Source organism: Phodopus roborovskii, unplaced genomic scaffold (genome assembly GCF_943737965.1).
Source record: "Phodopus roborovskii unplaced genomic scaffold, PHOROB, whole genome shotgun sequence".
NCBI lineage: Eukaryota > Metazoa > Chordata > Mammalia > Rodentia > Cricetidae > Phodopus > Phodopus roborovskii.
The window spans coordinates 22,705,345-22,722,988 of record NW_026126410.1 but is presented as its reverse complement, the minus strand read 5'-3'; the positions used below and the strand labels follow the sequence as shown (position 1 = coordinate 22,722,988).

Genomic DNA, 17,644 nt, shown 5'->3' with positions numbered 1-17,644 from the left:
CCTCACTGTACAACTATTTTATTACAAAAATCAACAACATTGATTTTCTTCTTTTTTTTTTTTAAGGTGGGCTTTGTTTACCAACCATATAATAATGTACCTACTGACCAGATAATTTTCTTCTTATTGATTTCCACATAACAGAAATGAAATAGATTTTCTCCATGATCTTCTATAAGCCTGTGTAGCCAGAGCTCATCTCCAAAATGAGATAAAGTACTTGCCCTGCAGATGTCACAGTCAGCAAGAGCAAAAGGGAACATGAAAATGGCCAGTGCCTTGGAGACAGCATAGGTGTCTTTTGAACTATGATGACCTGATTTCTGGTTTTCTCACTCTATAATGTTACAAGAGAGGGCAATCGGCCACATGGTCACAAGAGTGACCACCCAAGCCCATCAGAATAGCTCTGCTAAGCTGTGGTGTGGTGTAAGTTGAATGTATTAAGGGGTATTTTAGACAACAGTATTTGCAACTTCTGATAGGCTGTTGGCAAGCAATTGCACCACTTGTCAGGAAGCATTTGTACAGAGAAAACTAAATCCCAGGGTCATTGTTGGTCACAGAGGAGAGAAGGCATGGTATATGCAAAGCCAGGTGTCTTATTCTTTTGATATTTGGTTATAAATCAAGAAAGGCTGGAGAGCCTCCTTGTAATACCTCCTTACATCAACTGACTGATGTAAGTGGGAAGAGGGCTCTGCAGAATCAGCCCAATCTGTCCTGGGAAGGATGAAATTTGTTACCATACCCTTTCTGGGGACCAAACCCTTCTTGTATTTACATATTTGTGGTATTGGGGGTGGGACCCAGGGTCTTGCATACATACACTAAGCAACTGCCCTGGAACTGCACTGCAGCCCAGCTCAGAACTACTGTCATGATTCTTTGCACACCTCAGAATCAAAAAGAATGTGCAATGTTAACTAGGGTGAGACCCTTTCCAGCTGCCCCGGGACTCTCTTCAATGCCCCCAGCTAAGTAAGCATTACATACATGTTTAACACCTACATGCAAATACAATCAACTTTTGAAAATAAGGATGGAAGAGATGATATCTGAGTTTGCGACCCTGAAAATTTGGAATTTGGGTACAACTCAAAAATCTTGTCTGAGTAGAAATGAAAGGCCATCTGTGGAACAAATCCAGGTCTATTGCCAGGAAGCTTTAGACTGCCTGGTCATTAGTCATTACCCCTCTCCTCTCTTGCTGTCCTCTCCTCCTCTCCTTTATCTCCTCTCATCTCTTGCTCTCCTCTCTTCCCCCTCCCCTGTCCTCTCCTCTCTCCTTTTTTCTCCTCTCCTTTCTCTCCCCTGCTCTATTGCTTTCCTCCTCTCCCCTTCCCTCCTCTTCCACCCCCTCTCCTTCCCTCCCCTCCTCCCTCTTTCCCTCAATTCTAAGAAGTTTTTCCTTTGCACAATCAATTAATTACATGGAACGCATTAATGAAAGTTGATGAAAAAAAATCAATGCTTTTAAAAACGGAAAGCATTCTTAGATCTAAATATATTTACACCATCAATATGCAGAGTGAACTTTTCAGCTTCTTCTGAGTATCAAATATTCTCAGCACATGCTGAAAGGTCACTAGGGAAAAGAATCATATCCCACTTTCCGAGTAACTAGACAGGCCCAGCAGTGTCTGCTCTACACCACGATGAATTTTCCCTTACAAACATTCGAAGCAAGCAAAGTTGGAAAACTAACCCAGGAGAATGTCTTTGAAGGAAATTATCTCCGCATGCCCTGCGAAGTACTGGCAGGCTTTGTTTGTGCTACCCCCAAACAGGGACCTTTCACAAAGGCACTGTTTTTCAAAGAACAACAAAAGCTGCTATTTTAAACTTGGGGGCTTGAGATTGTATCTGGAACGTTTACACAAGCAAGTGTTGGCTGATTGACATCTAACCCCAGTGTGTTTGCCCACTCTGGCTTCCAAGTAAAGCAAAGGGAGTCAGGGATTTGCATCTGGTCGCTCCCTAAACCGCCTCAGAGGAATTCTCCAGCAGCATTTGACTTTGCAACATGGGCAGAAAACACTGCCTCGCAGTAGCCTAAACAGGGACAATCGCCTGCGTGCATGCGTGTGTGTGTGTGTGTGTGTGTGTGTGTGTGTGTGTGTGTGTGTGTGTGTGTGTGTGTGTGTGAGTGTGTTATCCCTGCTACAGCTGTCAGCAAGGCTGCTTGACTTTAAGTCGGGATACCTGGTTCAAAACCGTGTTTCACTGTTACTGAGCTCATAAAGTCTCCAAGTTCCACTTTCCCCATGTAAACCAGGCATGGTAGCCATAGCACCCGAACTCCAGAAGGACATTGCCAGTAGTGGGAGGGGCTAACGTGCAATCTCAGTGCTGGGACACTGCACCCACCCTCCCCTACTGCCCCACAACACTGCAGCAGTTCTCTGTGAATAAGGAATTCTTAAAAAAAAAAAAAAAAAAAAAAAAAAAAAAAAAAGCAAGGACACCACTTTGCCCTGGCATTAGGCTTAAAATAACAACAACAACAATTGTAATGATGATATTAATAATAAAGAACTTCAAATTATCTTCACAGTCCCTCAGTGCTTTCTCTCAGAACACCCACAGTGACCACAAAATTTAGAAAAAGTCTGCAGAGCAGGACAGAGAACCGCGAGTCCCCAAATAGGGATGCCATTTGAAAAAACAAAACCCTGAATCTTTCCAGGAAACCCAAACTCAGCCAAGTTGCTCAGCAGGGGGCCGGAATAAAATTTCTACCTTCCAGATCCGGAGTTTAAAATTGAGGAAACATTGCACGACTGCCTGTGGCCAGCTGGGTCTCTTTAATAAAAAACTAAATTTCCGTGTTTTAATCTGCGAGGGGGGAGCTGAAGCTGGGAGGGGATGCTGGTCGGGAAGCTTGGTGTCTGTCACCTCTCACTGGTCAGGCAAATATCCCTAAACCCTAGGTCAGAAGAAATTCTGAGACTGAGCCCACAGCCCAGTTTTTCTTAGATGGGACAGAAGCAGAGTTCAGCGCTGCCTGGGGGAGGGGAAGGGGGAGATAGGGGACAGACCAAGTCCCACTGTCCTACCACCCCGGCTTGAAAAACAAATAAAGAAAAGCCACTAACCTTGCCTCGGGTCTGGAAAGCGGACCGGGCCGGGCTGAGCTTGTCTCCCAAGGCAAAAAGCCCCAAAGTTAAGAAGCTGAGCCACCATGGAGAGCTTTCCCAGCCAGCTCGTCTGAGCACATGGCATGTTTCAGTTGCTGAGGAGAAGAAAAGTCAAAAAAAGTTTTAGCTCTCAGCTGCAGATACGGAGTCCTCGCCTGTGGCCGCGCAGGAAGACGCAGCGTGGCATGGTCCAGGCGTGGGAAGGGAGCGGCCAGCAAGCTGCCCACGGGCTCTAATGCTTTATGAAGGAATAGGGCCAGAGAGCTTTTATTCTCTCAGGTTCCTGAAGGGCAGTGAATGAGCTGCGAGCTTCTGCTTTCTACAGGTCAGAGCATGGACTGGGTCAGAGGCAAGGGACGCAGCCCACCCCACATCCCCACCCTCTGCTTTCCCCACCCGCCTGGCTTCCAGCCAGCTTGCACATCTTCCTTAGGGACGCCCTCCTCCCTTAGGCTCCTCCCTCCAGGCTCGGAGCCTGGGCCTGCGGGCCAAATAGGGGAGACCCCAGACAGTTGGCCAGGAAGGCACTAGAGCAAGAGCCAGTCAGAGGCTCCTAGGATTAACACACACACACACACACACACACACACACACACACACACACACACACACAGAGAGAGAGAGAGAGAGAGAGAGAGAATAAAGTGCACACATAATGGTGAGTTATAGGCCAGAGGGGACCCCATTTCCCGAGTCCTCAGCTCCTTCCACACATACACACACACAGAGAGAGAATAAAGTGCACACATAATGGTGAGTTATAGGCCAGAGGGGACCCCATTTCCCGAGTCCTCAGCTCCTCCCAGGCCCTGAACTTACCCTTTTCTGCCAAGACTCCCACCCACCAGCAACCCGCTGGGACTCTTGTTCCAGTGTAGGCTAAGATTTCCACTTAACAATTAATAGGCAAATTTTGTCTTTGCCAAGTCACACAGGAAAGGATCCAAGCTAATCTGCTACCTTGACCCTGGACAAGTCTCTTCATCTGCAGGATGGAGTGACTGGAGCAAATGCCTGGGAGGCCTTCTGAAGCTGCAGGTCAGAGCCTGCTGCTGTTTTCAAAACCCCTCTCTCAGTTCACCTCTACCAAGTAGATGACCAGCATCGCAGGGAACAGAGTCAGCCCAAGCAGGCTGGGAGCATTCACGCAGCTTACCAAGGAAGGCGGCCGTGTGTGTGTGTGTGTGTGTGTGTGTGTGTGTGTGTGTGTGGTGTGTGGAGTGTGTGGTATTTTTATGCATGGTGTGTGCATGTGCTGTGTGTGTGTGTGTATGTGTGCGTGTGTGTGTGTGTGGTGTGATAGGTGTGTGGCATGTGTGGTGTGCTTGTGGTATGTGTGGAGTGTGTGGTATTTTTATGGTGTGCATGTGGTGTGTGTGTGGTATGTTTGTGTAGTGTGTGTTTGTGTGATGTGTGGGTGGTGTGTTTGTGTGTGTGTGTGTTTGTGTGTGTATGTGTGTGGTATGTTTGTGTGGTGTGTGATGTGTACGTGTGTGATGTGTGAGTGTGTGGGGTGGGGGTGGAGTGTGTGTATGGTATATGTGGCATATGTGTGGTGTGTTTGTACTCTGTGTGTAATGTGGGTAGTGTGTGTGGTATGGTGTGGGTATGTGGTGTGTGTGTGTGTGTGTGTGTGTGTGTGTGTGTGTGTGTGTAGGGGGTGGTATCCATTCAGATACTCAGATTTTCTCATCAGTGAGAGAATGCCACAAAGCAGGAGTTGCCAGGCATCTTGAGAATTTACCAGGATAACCCAGCCAAAATTCTTTACCTCTGGGTTGAAACAGATCTTCTTACTCCATTCAGAAGGAATTTGGCCTCCTATGTGGAGGTCTCTTTGGCTGACAGCCAACCATATGCCTTCAACAAGATGTCTGGGATGTCAGCTCACTCTGGGCCTTGCATTGGGACAGGACAGCCAAGCAACCCTCAGGAGCCCAATATGCAAGGCCTGAGATGGGAGGTCAGAAGGACTTCATACTGGGAAACAGTTATCAAGACTTTCTGAGGGACATTAGTTTCTCCCTTTCACCAGTGAAAACTTACAAATGCATTGTCTTAAAAGAGCACAGATTTATTTTCTTCAGTTCTGGAGATCTGAAGCAGAATTTACTGGGCTAAAATCAAGGAACTGAATGAATTCCTGTCTGGAAGTCTTACAAACTATTTTCTGGCCTCTCAGCTTCCAGCTCCTGATATTCTCTAGACGCTAGCTCTCCTGCTCCATCTTCAAAGTCAGCCATGTCTGGTTGAGTCTTACTATGTAATGTTTCTTGAACTCTTCTATCTTTCCATTCATCACCCTTTCTGAGTGCATTTGAGGGTCACTCTCATCATCTGGGTCATCTCCTTGAGCCGACTGGCATGCTCATTCCACGTGCACCCTCAAATTACCCTTGCCATGTAATATAGCACACTATGTCATGGTAAGGAGCTGGGAAACTGTGCTCCTGAGCCTGTTCCCATTATATAGGAAGGAGGAAACATGTGAACATCCTGAGTCAAAATACATGAAACTAAGTAGGCACCTTGGCCTGCCAGGTATCTATCTACAAGGTCATAAAAAAGAAAAAAAAATTGGAGCTGAACTCGTATGCACTTTCTTTTCATTCTCTACTCCCTACCCCCAGCCTTGTACTCCTCCTTCTCTTCTTCCTCCCTTCTCTTCTCTTAAGAGCAACCAGATGTTTCTTGAAGACCCAGATCTTCTCTGACTTGCATGCCCTGGAAGGAGATCTGTTCCTTAAACAGGAAGCCAAAGAACTCTGTGGTGTTTTGGAGTCCTACCTATGTCAAGGATGAGTCATGGAACTCTGGCCTTGCAGATTAACCTCACCTCTAATGCTCTCCTGCTGATTCTCTTCCCCATCTGTTTTCAAGACCATGCAAGTTTGAATGTGAACAGCGTCCCCCAAAGGCCCATGAGCTAAAATAAGTCCCTCTCTCCCACTTCTAGGATAGTAGTATTGGAAGGTACTGTGAACATTCATAAGATGGAGCCTATTTAAAACCCTTAGTCACTGGGGGTAGGGCATCAAAGAAAATTATGCAATACTCCTAGTGTCCCAGTCTCCCTGTGTTTTTGGCTTGTAGCATGATTCATTTGCCAGGCACATGCCTTTCAGTCTGTCATCTGGTGACCTCACCACAGGTCTAAAACCACGGACTGTGGTCCATAGCACAAAGTCTTGGACTAAAATCTCAAATAAGCCTTTTTCTTGATAATTTTAACTGCCTGAGGTAGGTCACTGCAGTAAGACAATGAATACAGTCCCTAACTATGAACATCATTCATTTAGAAGCCATTCAAGACTAAAACCTTCAAATACAGAATCCCACTAAAGCCTATTCTTCTGTCAGCCCATTCAATATTTTGTAGTCATTGCATTGGTCCTTCTGCCAAAATAGACTTCATCCTGGTCTCTCCATCCTAGGTTTCAAATACCCATAAACTCTGTCTGGTTCACTTCCTTTTAGCCCAGTGATAACTCCATGACCTACTTCTTTAAACAAGTACCTTTAAGAATTCACATTTTCCTCACCGAAATACACCTTTGTTCCACCAACTGCTGACTTTGTCCTGCTCTTTGCTGAAAAAAAAAAAAAGCTCATAATTGCCCCCAATGGTGTAGACAGCAATTCGTTTCTCCAGCCTTCACAGTGGGCTCAGAACAAGCACAAGATCTGTTACCATTCTATCAGCAGTTTCCTCCCACTTTTTCCAGAATTGATAAAATTCCTCTGAAGTCAGAAGTTTTCTCAGAGAAAGCCTAATCCTGCTCAACTTCTCCCCTGCTCAGTGGTGACTTGTATTCAAGTTTGTTTGTTTATTTGTTTGTTTGTTCGTTTGTTTTTCCAGAAAGGGTCTCTCTGTCTAATCCTGGCTGTCCTAGAACTCACTCTGTAGACCATGCTGGCCTCAAACTCAGAGATCCACCTGCCTCTGCCTCTGAGTGCTGGAATCAAAGGCATGCACCACCACCACTGCCTAGTGTATTCAAGTTTTTAATTGCCATATGCTGCTTTAACCTCTCTAGAGACAGAGCTGTGAATCACTGCATATTCTCCTTGGCATGATGTTAATGTGCTACCTTTGAGAGGAAATTACGCAGACATCCGTGGTCCCAGAGCATGGTGACAGCTAAGGGTAGAAAGACTCTTTAGATGCTGACCATACCTGGGGTTGTGTTAACAACTCTGTACACATCGTTTCCCTTAATCACTCCCAAAAGCCCTTTAGGTGGGTACCACTAGTATCCTCATGTTGCAGGGAAATAGACACTGAAATGTTAAGTAACCTGCCTTGATGGCTATGATGGGAGATGTCATTCTGTAAATATGTTTCTCATACTGGTTAATGAATAAAGCATTGTTGGCCAATAGGAAAGCAAGAGAGGAGGGACTAGGAGACAAGGAGGAAATAGGAAGTGGTAGGGAGGAGTCAAGATGTAGAGACTGGAGAGGACAACACCAGCCGCTCTCTCCAGTAAGATGAAACCACGTGGAAATACTTAGATTAATAGAAATGGGTTAATAATTAAGACAGAGCTAGCCTGTGTTAATTGGGGCAGGCGCCTCAGTGAGACCAGGCTGGCAGAAAAACCTTACTCCTTACATGGCTAGGAAATGAACATGCAAGGTGGAGTCAAGACATTTAGAGATTTAGTCAGGGCACTGCACAGACATGAAGGCTGCTCCATTTCTACTAAGGGAAATGGCCTCTTGGAATGTCCTCACTCAACAGGCCGAGAGGCTAAGAATAGTCAGACACACTTCAACCTCCTCAGTGCCTTGGGTAGTGTCCTAGCTTGCTTTTTGTTGACATAATAGAGACCATTACCAAAAACAATTTGGATTAAGAATGAATCTTTCTTTTTCTTACACATCCTGACACATCATTATTGAGAGAAGCCAGGAGGAACACAAAGAATCAGGAACCTGGAAGCAAGAACTGAGGCAGAGCCCATGGAAGAGAGCTGCTTACCAGCTTTGTCTCCTGACTCACTGGGCTTGCTTTTCTTAGATACCCAGTACTATCTCTTGAGGAGGAGTAGCACCTGCAGTGAGCTGGGCCCTCTCAAATACATCATTAATCAAGAAAGTGCCCCACACACTTGTCAACAGGCCATGTGATGGAGGACCCTGTCCACTGAGGCTCACTCTTCTCCAGCTGTGTCAAGCTGACAAAAGCTAACCACCACGGTACTTTAATTCATTACATTAAAGTATTTCCCACATAAACAAATAAATTATGACAAAAGATTTAGGATCTCTTTCACAAAGTTCCCTCTGTTCACATTTTTATAACAGTGCAAGATAGAGCTAAAGGCAGTCCACAGAATGGGAAAACATATTCACCAACCCCACATTTGACAGAGGGCTGATTTCCAAAATATACAAAGAACTCAAGAAGCTAGTTACCAAAATACCAAATAATCCAATTAAAAAGTGGAGAACTAAATAGAGAATTCTCAATGGAGGAATCTAAAACTGGCTGAAAGACACGTAAGTGCCCAACATCCTTAGCTATCAGGGAAATGCAAATCAAAACAATTCTGAGATACCATCTCACTCCTGTCAGAATGGCTAAAATCAAAAACACCAAAGACAGTTTTTGCTGGAGAGGATGTGGAGAAAGGGGAACACTCCTCCACTGCTGGTGGGATTGCAAACTCATACAGCCACTTTGGAAATCAGAATGGTGGTTCCTCAGGAAAATGGGAATTAGTCTACCTCAAGATCCAGTAATTCCACTCTTAAGCATATACCCAAAAAAAAAATGCACATTCATACAACAAGGACATATGTTCAACTATGTTCATAGCAGCATTATTTGTAATACCCAGAACCTGGAAGCAACCTAGATGCCCCTCAACTGAAGAATATATGAAGAAAATGTGGTACATTTACATGATGGAGTACTACTCAGCACAAAAACTCAATGGAATTTCCTGAAATTCACAGGAAAATGGATGGTACTAGAAGAAACCATCCTGAGTGAGGTAACCCAGTCACAAAAAGACAAACATAGTATGTACTCACTCATATATGGATTCTAGACAAAGAGCAAAGGGTTACCAGCCTACAATTCACACAGCCAGAAAAGCTAGGAAACAAGGAGGACCCTAAGAGACACGAACAAGGTCCCCTGGAGAAGGGGAAAGGGACAAGATCTCCTGAGCAAATTGGGAGCATGGGGGGAGGGGAGATGGAGTTAGGAGAAAGAAGACAAGAAGAGGAGAGAGAGGTGAACTTGAGGGAACAGGAAGATTAAGCCAGGGAAAGAATAAAGGAAAACAAGAAAAGAGATACCATAATGGAGGAAGCCATTGTAGATTTAAGTAGAAATCTGGCACTAGGGAAATGCCCAGAGATCTACAAGGATGGACCCAATTAACAATCTGAGCAATAGAGGAGAGGCTACCTTTAAGGCCCTTCCACAATAATGAGATTTATGACTACCTTATATGCCATTCTAGAGCCTTCATCTAGTAGCTGATGGAAGCAGAAGCAGCAGCCCACAGCTAAAAGCTAGGTGAACTCCTGGAATTCAGTTACAGAGAGGGAGGAGTAATGAGAAAAGGAGTCAAGAGCAGGCTGGAGAAACGCCCAGAATCAACTGACCGGAACAAGGGGGAGCTCATGCACCCCAGCTGGGAAACCAGCATAGGACCAACCCAGATACCCTGAATGTGGGTGTAGAGAACTGGGCAGTCTATGGGGCCTCTAGTAATGGGTCAGTATTTATCCCTAGTATATAAATGGACTTTGAGAACACATCCCACATAGAGGGATACTCCCTCAGCCTAGACACATGGGGGGAGGGCCTGGACCCACCTCAGCATTTCATGGTTGACCTAAGACCCTCACAACTGCACTCACTGTCTCCGTTACTATTTTCTTTTAAACGTCTCAACTTATTCTCTTGGAATAAATTGGGGATTGATCTCTGTTACCTTCAGTAGTGTCAATTCATTTTTATTCTTCCAATCAATTGTGTTAAATGGGTAAGCGGGTCAATATTCTATTTGTTACAGGCTATTTACAGCTTCCTCACTTTGCAGTTAAGTGGTGCCATTCCAGCTGGATCATTCTTCTGACACTATAATTAATTAGCTTAATTAATGAAGCAATGCCATAGCAACACTCCTTTGAAATCCATGGCTAAAAGTCTATGGGGCCCTGATTAATGAAACATACCACTGGCTTCAGGAAACAGCACACATCAAATAGAATGTGCCTTGTTAGGTAACAATGCTTTAGTATATTGAAACCAGTGTCTTCTTATATATCAATTAAGCCTAATCTAAATGAAATGTAGCTAGGCTGGCCAGGTAATAATGCAGTTAGGAAATTGTTTTAGCCAGGGTTACTGTTGCTGTGATGAAACACCACGCCAAACCATCTTGGGGAGGAAAGGGTTTGTTTAGCTTATGATTGAATAACGCTGTTCATCACTAAAGAAATTCAGGACCAGAACTCAAGCCTCTAGGGAGGCAGGAACTGATGCAGAGGCCATGGAGGAGGTGCTGCTTACTTGCTTGCTCATCATGACTTGTTCCTGATGGCTTGCTCTGCCTGCTTTCTTATAGAACCCAGGACCGCCAGCCCAGGTATGGTCCCACCCCATCAACCACTAATTAAGAAAATGACCTACAGGTTTGCATACAGCACTATCTTATGGAGGCATTTTCTCAGTTGAGGTTCCTCCTCTCCAATGACTCAAGATGGTACCAAACAGAGATCAGCCAGAAGGAGGCCAAATGAGGGGGAGAGGAAGACAAGGAGAAGCAAGCCTGTGGTGAGGTGTCAGAGTCTGGGCAATGCAAATGAGGCAGCTGTCCCAGCACTATGCACGATATCAGAGAGTGAGAAGCAGGAGGAGAGCATCCATCAAGGGGAAAGTCCTGGAGCAGGGTGACATAGATGAGGTGGTGGTGACAACTGATGGCTGCGATTTGTTACATACAGCAAGATTGATAAAGTAAGGATCTATAACAGGTCTAAGAGGAGCCAGCTTTCTCACTAAGTGTGAAAGGAAATAGAATATGAACAGAGAAAAAAGGAAAATGAGCCTGAAATGGAAATTAAAGTACTGATATGGACTAGTGGGTAATGTATGTATAGATGCATGCAGAAGTGAAACCAGAAGTGTACATAGTAGTCCAGGCATGTGTGTGTGCATATGTGTATTTCCTAAGCCTGTATATTTGATGTCATTAGACCAATAACCCCTATAAACAATCTGTACACTACCATTCTCTTATGAGAGGACCTATGCTCTTTAGAGAAATGTCTAGCACTAAGCCTTAGGAAAGAAATGGATGAAGCTGCTCCCCAAACCCAAGAAAATACTGAAGATGCAATGTTGTCAGTAAACCAGAGGAGCCACCATGAAAGGGATACCATTTTTCAAATATCAGCAGAAGTGTTAACCATATAATAAAAAAGGGACTTGCAGTCTGTACTGACCCAAGTATATAAGTGAATAGAAAAGCCATTGAAGATTGGAAACCACATAGTATTAAATGTATACTCTCCAGCACTTATTAATTATAAAAGCCAAGAGCATACTGTGGGGTAAATTTAGCAGACATCACCTCAATCATGTTAACAACTTAAACATAATCAGTAATGCATGCATGAAGTTGAATCCATTTACTCTGCTGGATTACAATGAGAAGATAGGTATCGCTTACATAACATCACTGCCAGAGATTCATAACCCAAATCTAGCAAGTAGGAAACACTAAACTGTACCAAAATTGCAGGAGGTTGCACAGAATAACTGGCATTTTACCTTAAAGGCCATAAAAGTCAAAGAGAAATGAAAAAGTCAGAGGGAATTTTCCAGGTGGAAGGAGACAGAATGTTTCCTAGGCTGAAGAAACAGTAACATCAAAGTAGAAAGACACTTGGAGAATGTGAGGAATAGTAGCAGTTGGTATGGCTGGAGAGCTTGGGCAGAAAAGCAAGGGAAGAGAAGCATCATGTAGATCCTGGAGACTGGATTTTCACCCTTAACAATTCTGAGTACCACTGGGAGATTTATAATGGATGGATGACAAGAACTGACTTCAAATGTAAAGCAGTCTTTTTGGCTGCTGTGTTAAGAATGGCTGTGGGAAGCAAAGCCAGATGCTCACACACTTGTACACACACACACACACACACACACACACACACACACACACACACATGCATGCACGCACATTAAAGTAACGTAGGTAGGAAGTAATGTTGCATTAGATAAGGTTATTGTTGTTGTTGTTAAGCATAGAGGGAACTGGGCAGATTCTGGATTTAATTTAGTTTAAAGACAGAACCATTAAGTTTTTTTTGATAGGATTGGATGTGTGATAAAATGGAAACCAAGAAATTGTGGGTGATTGTAAGGTTTAGAGTTCTTGGTTACAAAAATGGGAAAAACAGGAGGTGTGAGACATTTGGTATAGTGGGGAACATAAGAAGTTCAGTATGAGTCTAAGCTGTCTGAAAAGAACATCGTGTGCACAGGTATATATTCATAATGGACTTCAGAGGAATTTCTGGATCTGAGAAATATGCTTGAAAATCATTATGGATATTGGATAGTACTGATATTCATGAACATTAATGAAATTTTCAACTGAGTGGAGCAAGCAGATAATGCAGGCATATGATGAGTGACCCCGGAGGTACTTCCTTACTTTCTAAATTGTTTTTTCAAGCTTTCCTATGTGTATATGTTGTATGTTGAATATGTTCCCTATCACACTTCCTACATATTATTTCATATATATATATATATATATATATATATGAAATCTAGGAACAACATATGAGAAAAAAAACACAGAGTATTGCCTTTCTGCATTTAGTTTAGTTTGCTTAACATGATTATTTCCTGTTTCATCCATTTTCCTGGAAATTGTTCCTGTTTAAAGTTCTAAGAAATAAAGAAAAATGCTAAGGAAGACTACAGGTGGGCTAATGAGATCGGTAGAGAATTACAAAGTTTTCTCTCATCAGAAATAAGTGAGAAAAGTTTCTGAGAATGTAGAACACTCACCAGCTCCAACAGTCGGTCAGAATGGAAGAAACCTGCCTCTGAAGACTCAGAAACATAAATGACAAAAATGGAAACAACACCAAAGATCTTTGTCCAGTTAGGAAATGCGAAGTCCACTCACCAGTAAACTTAACACCGTTAGTATCCTGGATATCCATAAAGATGAGAAGCTCCATAATAGAGTGGTGTCAGGAAGAGATGGAAATGCCAGGGAATGTCTGCATCTTGGTTTATTGGTCTTTTAATGCTTGCTTAACACATTGCACTGATCCAGAAGCCTAGGAGTAGCAAGGGAGTGTGGGGAGAGTTCTCATCCTCAGAATAGGGACCAGCTGAGTATCAGAACATCTTGTTCTAGACCCAGAGAATCATTCCCTGCCATTACTGGGGTTTTGTCCCCCCTGGGACTGCTAAGAACAGAGTGTTAATTGTGTCCCCAAGAAACTTGGAAGAGAATAGAGGAAATCAGTGTAAGCAGCAATAAGTATAATAGTATTCATTTTGTAAATAGTTACAGCTGGAGTATAATTTCAGCATAAGAAACATGAAACCTATTTAAAGGAGACAGCTTTATATATGTTGAAAATACATGTATAAACATGTGAGATCACTACACTATTAATCTGGTTCACATAATAACAAACATATATGCATCAACCAGCTGTTTCCTAGATGGCTTCTTTGAAAGATCTTCCCTCCTACATCCAGTTAAATGATCCCTAATTTCAGGCAGCTACTGCTCTGCTGCCTGTCACTAACCTTTGCGAGTTGTTTTTGGCATGGCTGTAGAATTTTGTATGAATGGGTTACTCTGAAGTTCTCATTTTTATTTGTCTTGTTTCACTGGGCATTCTTACTGAGATGCATGGATGTTGTGTGTTTCGATGGCTCTCTCTGATTCCCAAATTGTATTCCATTCTATGGTTGTATCGCAATTATTCAATCGATTCCCTTTATCACTAAATATAGAAATGATAGAAAATGGGGTCTAAAGCCAGGCAGAGACATTTTTGCTTTTGACATACATTGGAGATCTTACCCTGAAACTGAAGAAGCAACTGTCCCAAGTACTGAGATAATTGAGTTTCTACAGTCAGTATGTTTCTTCTCTAAATAATATGGTAATAAAAAAAATCAACCTTGAAGTTAACCCTAGATTAAAACTAAAGATTTCTTTATGATTTTTATTGAATTTCAACATTGCTTGCCCACATTGCTGGGGAGAAATGTGAGTCATCTCCATGTCCATGAGACAAGCATTTGTGCCACTCTGATTCCTCCCAGTACAGAAAGCCAGGCTGTGTTCTCCGGCATCCTTTCATGAGGCCCATGAGACAACTGTGGAAGGTCAAGGGCCTCTGTCAATGCCTTTATTCATTTTGAAGCCTGATGGCCTCCATGGTAGCCAGGGGATCTCCTTTGTTGTTTTATAGTCTCCTGTCAGCTGCAGATAACCCTGACTCACACTATCAGTTATTTGTTTTGCTATCACACAAATCTCCACTGGGTCACCTGAGAAGCCTCCAGATCAAAGAGTTGTGTTGATGCAGCCAATGTTTCCTAGAGTAAAGCAGGGCCTATACTCAGATTAATGTGGTATGATTCATCTTTAAAGGTGAGAGTGTTGATCTTTCTATGAATAGACTGGTAGTGTCTTTGAAACTGAGTGTGAGAAAGTCAGAAGTGCAGCATGTGTTGACTGAATGAGTAGATTCCCAGGAAAGAGTCAGGGAAGTCTGTGAAGACAAAGAGGTAATGACTCACTTGGTAGGGATGTAGAAAGTGGGCAACTGAGCGGCACCTCATGCAGAAAGAGTCACGTTAATTAGAAATTTGTGATTAGTTTCTCACTTTATTATAAGCAGTGGGAGTGGGGACTATGTATTATTCATTTATGCTTATCACTGAAAGATGAGCTGCTAAATATTTGATCAGAGGATGGGTTTATAGATGAATAACTGGGGAACAGTATGAGAAATGTTTGAGGCCTGTAGACACACTGTTTTGCTAAAAGGATTTGGATTTCAATCCTAACTCCCACATGACCTTGGAAGACAAAGTCTAGCTTCAGTGTTTGACTCTTTCTCTCCTTCCTTTGCTCACAGGAATAAGTATTCTCCGTTAGAGAGGCACTGAAAACAAAAGTAGTTAGTCATCTTAGTGTATGCGTGGGTGTTCACATACATACACATACACTACATTCCTGCAGGATACATAATATATACTCAAGCAGTCTATGAAGCAGTGGTCTGTTCAAAGGGCCATAGCATCATTTCTGCACATGGTCTGACATCTAACCTTGGAACACAAGCAAGAAAGAGAAATCAAGAGTTGTTGCTCTGCTGGTAGGGTTTGGAAACTGAGGCCCATCACAAGTCTACCAATGTTTCCTCGGGGGACTTGGATGGTGTTTATTATTAGTACCACAATATTTTATTATTGGTACTGGTATATATTATTTACATTCTTAAAAAAAAAGAACACTAATCTTGAGAAGACTAGATAACACATTGTCAACAGCTCACACTACAGCAGCAACTCCAAGTACCTCAGAAATCTTTCCCTCTTATGACACCAGATGTTTCTTATTTAAATTGCTGATGATACGTGGCTTGATGAAGGCACTCTCCAACCTTTTATAGACAGTATATGAATATCTAGCAAAGGGAATATGCATCTTGAACATTGACAGAGTATCAGAAATACAATTTTTAGTCTTCCTGTGTAAACAAGTAAGATGAAGGAGATGGTGACATTAAGTAAGCAAATGAAATGAGGGTTGCTGTCGCTAGCTTACTGTCAAGAGAGGCTTTCTGGATTGCAATGCAGATGAGGGAACAGACTTCAGATAGTTCATTGATCTGTCACTGAGATGACAGTCAAGAAGAGGAGCTGGCCAAAGTGACAGGTTTAGAGTAAAGACTGCAGCAGAGGAATGACCTGCCCAGGAGGGAAGAGAAGTGAGGTAGAAAGCTCTAGAAATAAGTAAAGGATTCATCCTCATCCCATTTACTGAATTCTAGTCATTCCTTGCATGTGATAAAATGGCCTAAAGCCAAATGAGAAAGAAAATGTTCAAATGAACAGTGCCCGCAACTGCGCGTAGCTGGGAAGTCTAAGTGTTACAGCTCTGAAGGAAAAGGAGAGGAAGAATGAGAGTGGATAATGGAAGTGAAACAACAAAAAACATTGTATACATGTTAAAACTGTCAAAGAATAAACATATTTAAAGAAACATCAAAGGAGCCATTATTGAAGAAGGTAAAATTTATCATATGTACATCTAACAAAAAGGTATTTCAGGAGCTGGGGATTTAGGTCAGTGGTAGAACACTTGCCTAGCAAGCACAAAGCTGTGGATTCTGTCCTCAGCTCTGAAAAAAATAGAGAAAATAGTAACAACAACAACAACAAATATTACTTTAAAGCATCAATTAAATGAAGAGAAACAGATCCAGAAATGATATTGTTGATAATCATTAGTAAATAAAGATATTTTCAGGTTCAGTGGCTATATTATCTGGAAAAAGAGAAAGTATAGGCATGGTAAAGAAATACAAGAAAGGTATGAAAAAAGCAAATCAAACTACTAGGGATTAAGAAAACAATGTCTTAATATATGCAATTGGTGTTAATTAGACACTGCTGAAGAAAATATCAGTGAACTTGAAAACATAAAAAATTTAAATGAAAAATGTAGGATATATACATGCATGCATGCATACATACATATATTCTCTACACATACAAGCTGTTAAATAAATCACAAACACAGAAACGTAAAAACTACCCCAAGAACACATCACAACCCAAATGCTCAAAACGAATAGGAAATGTGAAATCTAGTATTGTAACCAGAAAAATAAGGTAAGGCATTATACAACTCATCTGAACACAAAGCAGAATGAGACAAACTCTTCATCCAATGCAAAGCAAGCCAGGAGACACTCAAGCAAATTCTCTGAAATCCTGAAAGAGAAGGAACAGAAAGCATCCTCAGCACATTGGAGGCTGAGAAGTTTCAGATCAGGGCCTCAGAAGATGTGCTGTCTTCTGAGGGCTGCATTTTAGCTGGTTTAGACAGCGGTGTTCTCTGTTTTCTCATGTAATGAGTCAGGTTCTGGAGTCTCCATACCATTTGTCAAGACTGAGCTTCCAAAGGCCTCACCTCCTGGCAATGTCTACTTAGAATTTCAACTTATAAGTTAGAAGGCTGGCAACATTTAAACATCTTGAAAACAGCTAACCAGTTCCTTAAAATTTCAACTATCTACCTCTCATGACTTAACCCATTCCACTCTTTGGCACTAGCCATTAGAAATTAAAGCAATTGTATCCACCCAGATATAAGAACCATAATTGTCTTAAAATTTCCATTGCTGTGAACAGCCACTGTGGTGGCCACAGCAACTCTTACAAAGGAAAACATTTCATTGGAGTAGCCTACAGTTTC

The 17,644-nt window shown here is 42.5% G+C and overlaps 1 protein-coding gene across 1 annotated transcript in view; it reads right to left on the bottom strand.

Annotated features, from left to right (window-relative positions):
- Adamts12 (ADAM metallopeptidase with thrombospondin type 1 motif 12) overlaps positions 1–3,457 on the bottom strand; it is a 268,207-nt gene extending 264,750 nt beyond the window's left edge. Inside the window, exon 1 of the mRNA XM_051182555.1 lies at positions 3,099–3,457. Coding sequence (XP_051038512.1) covers positions 3,099–3,225 — 127 coding nt within the window. The 5' untranslated portion in view covers positions 3,226–3,457. The remainder of the gene's footprint in view (positions 1–3,098) is intronic.
- Positions 3,458–17,644: the final 14,187 nt, after the last annotated feature.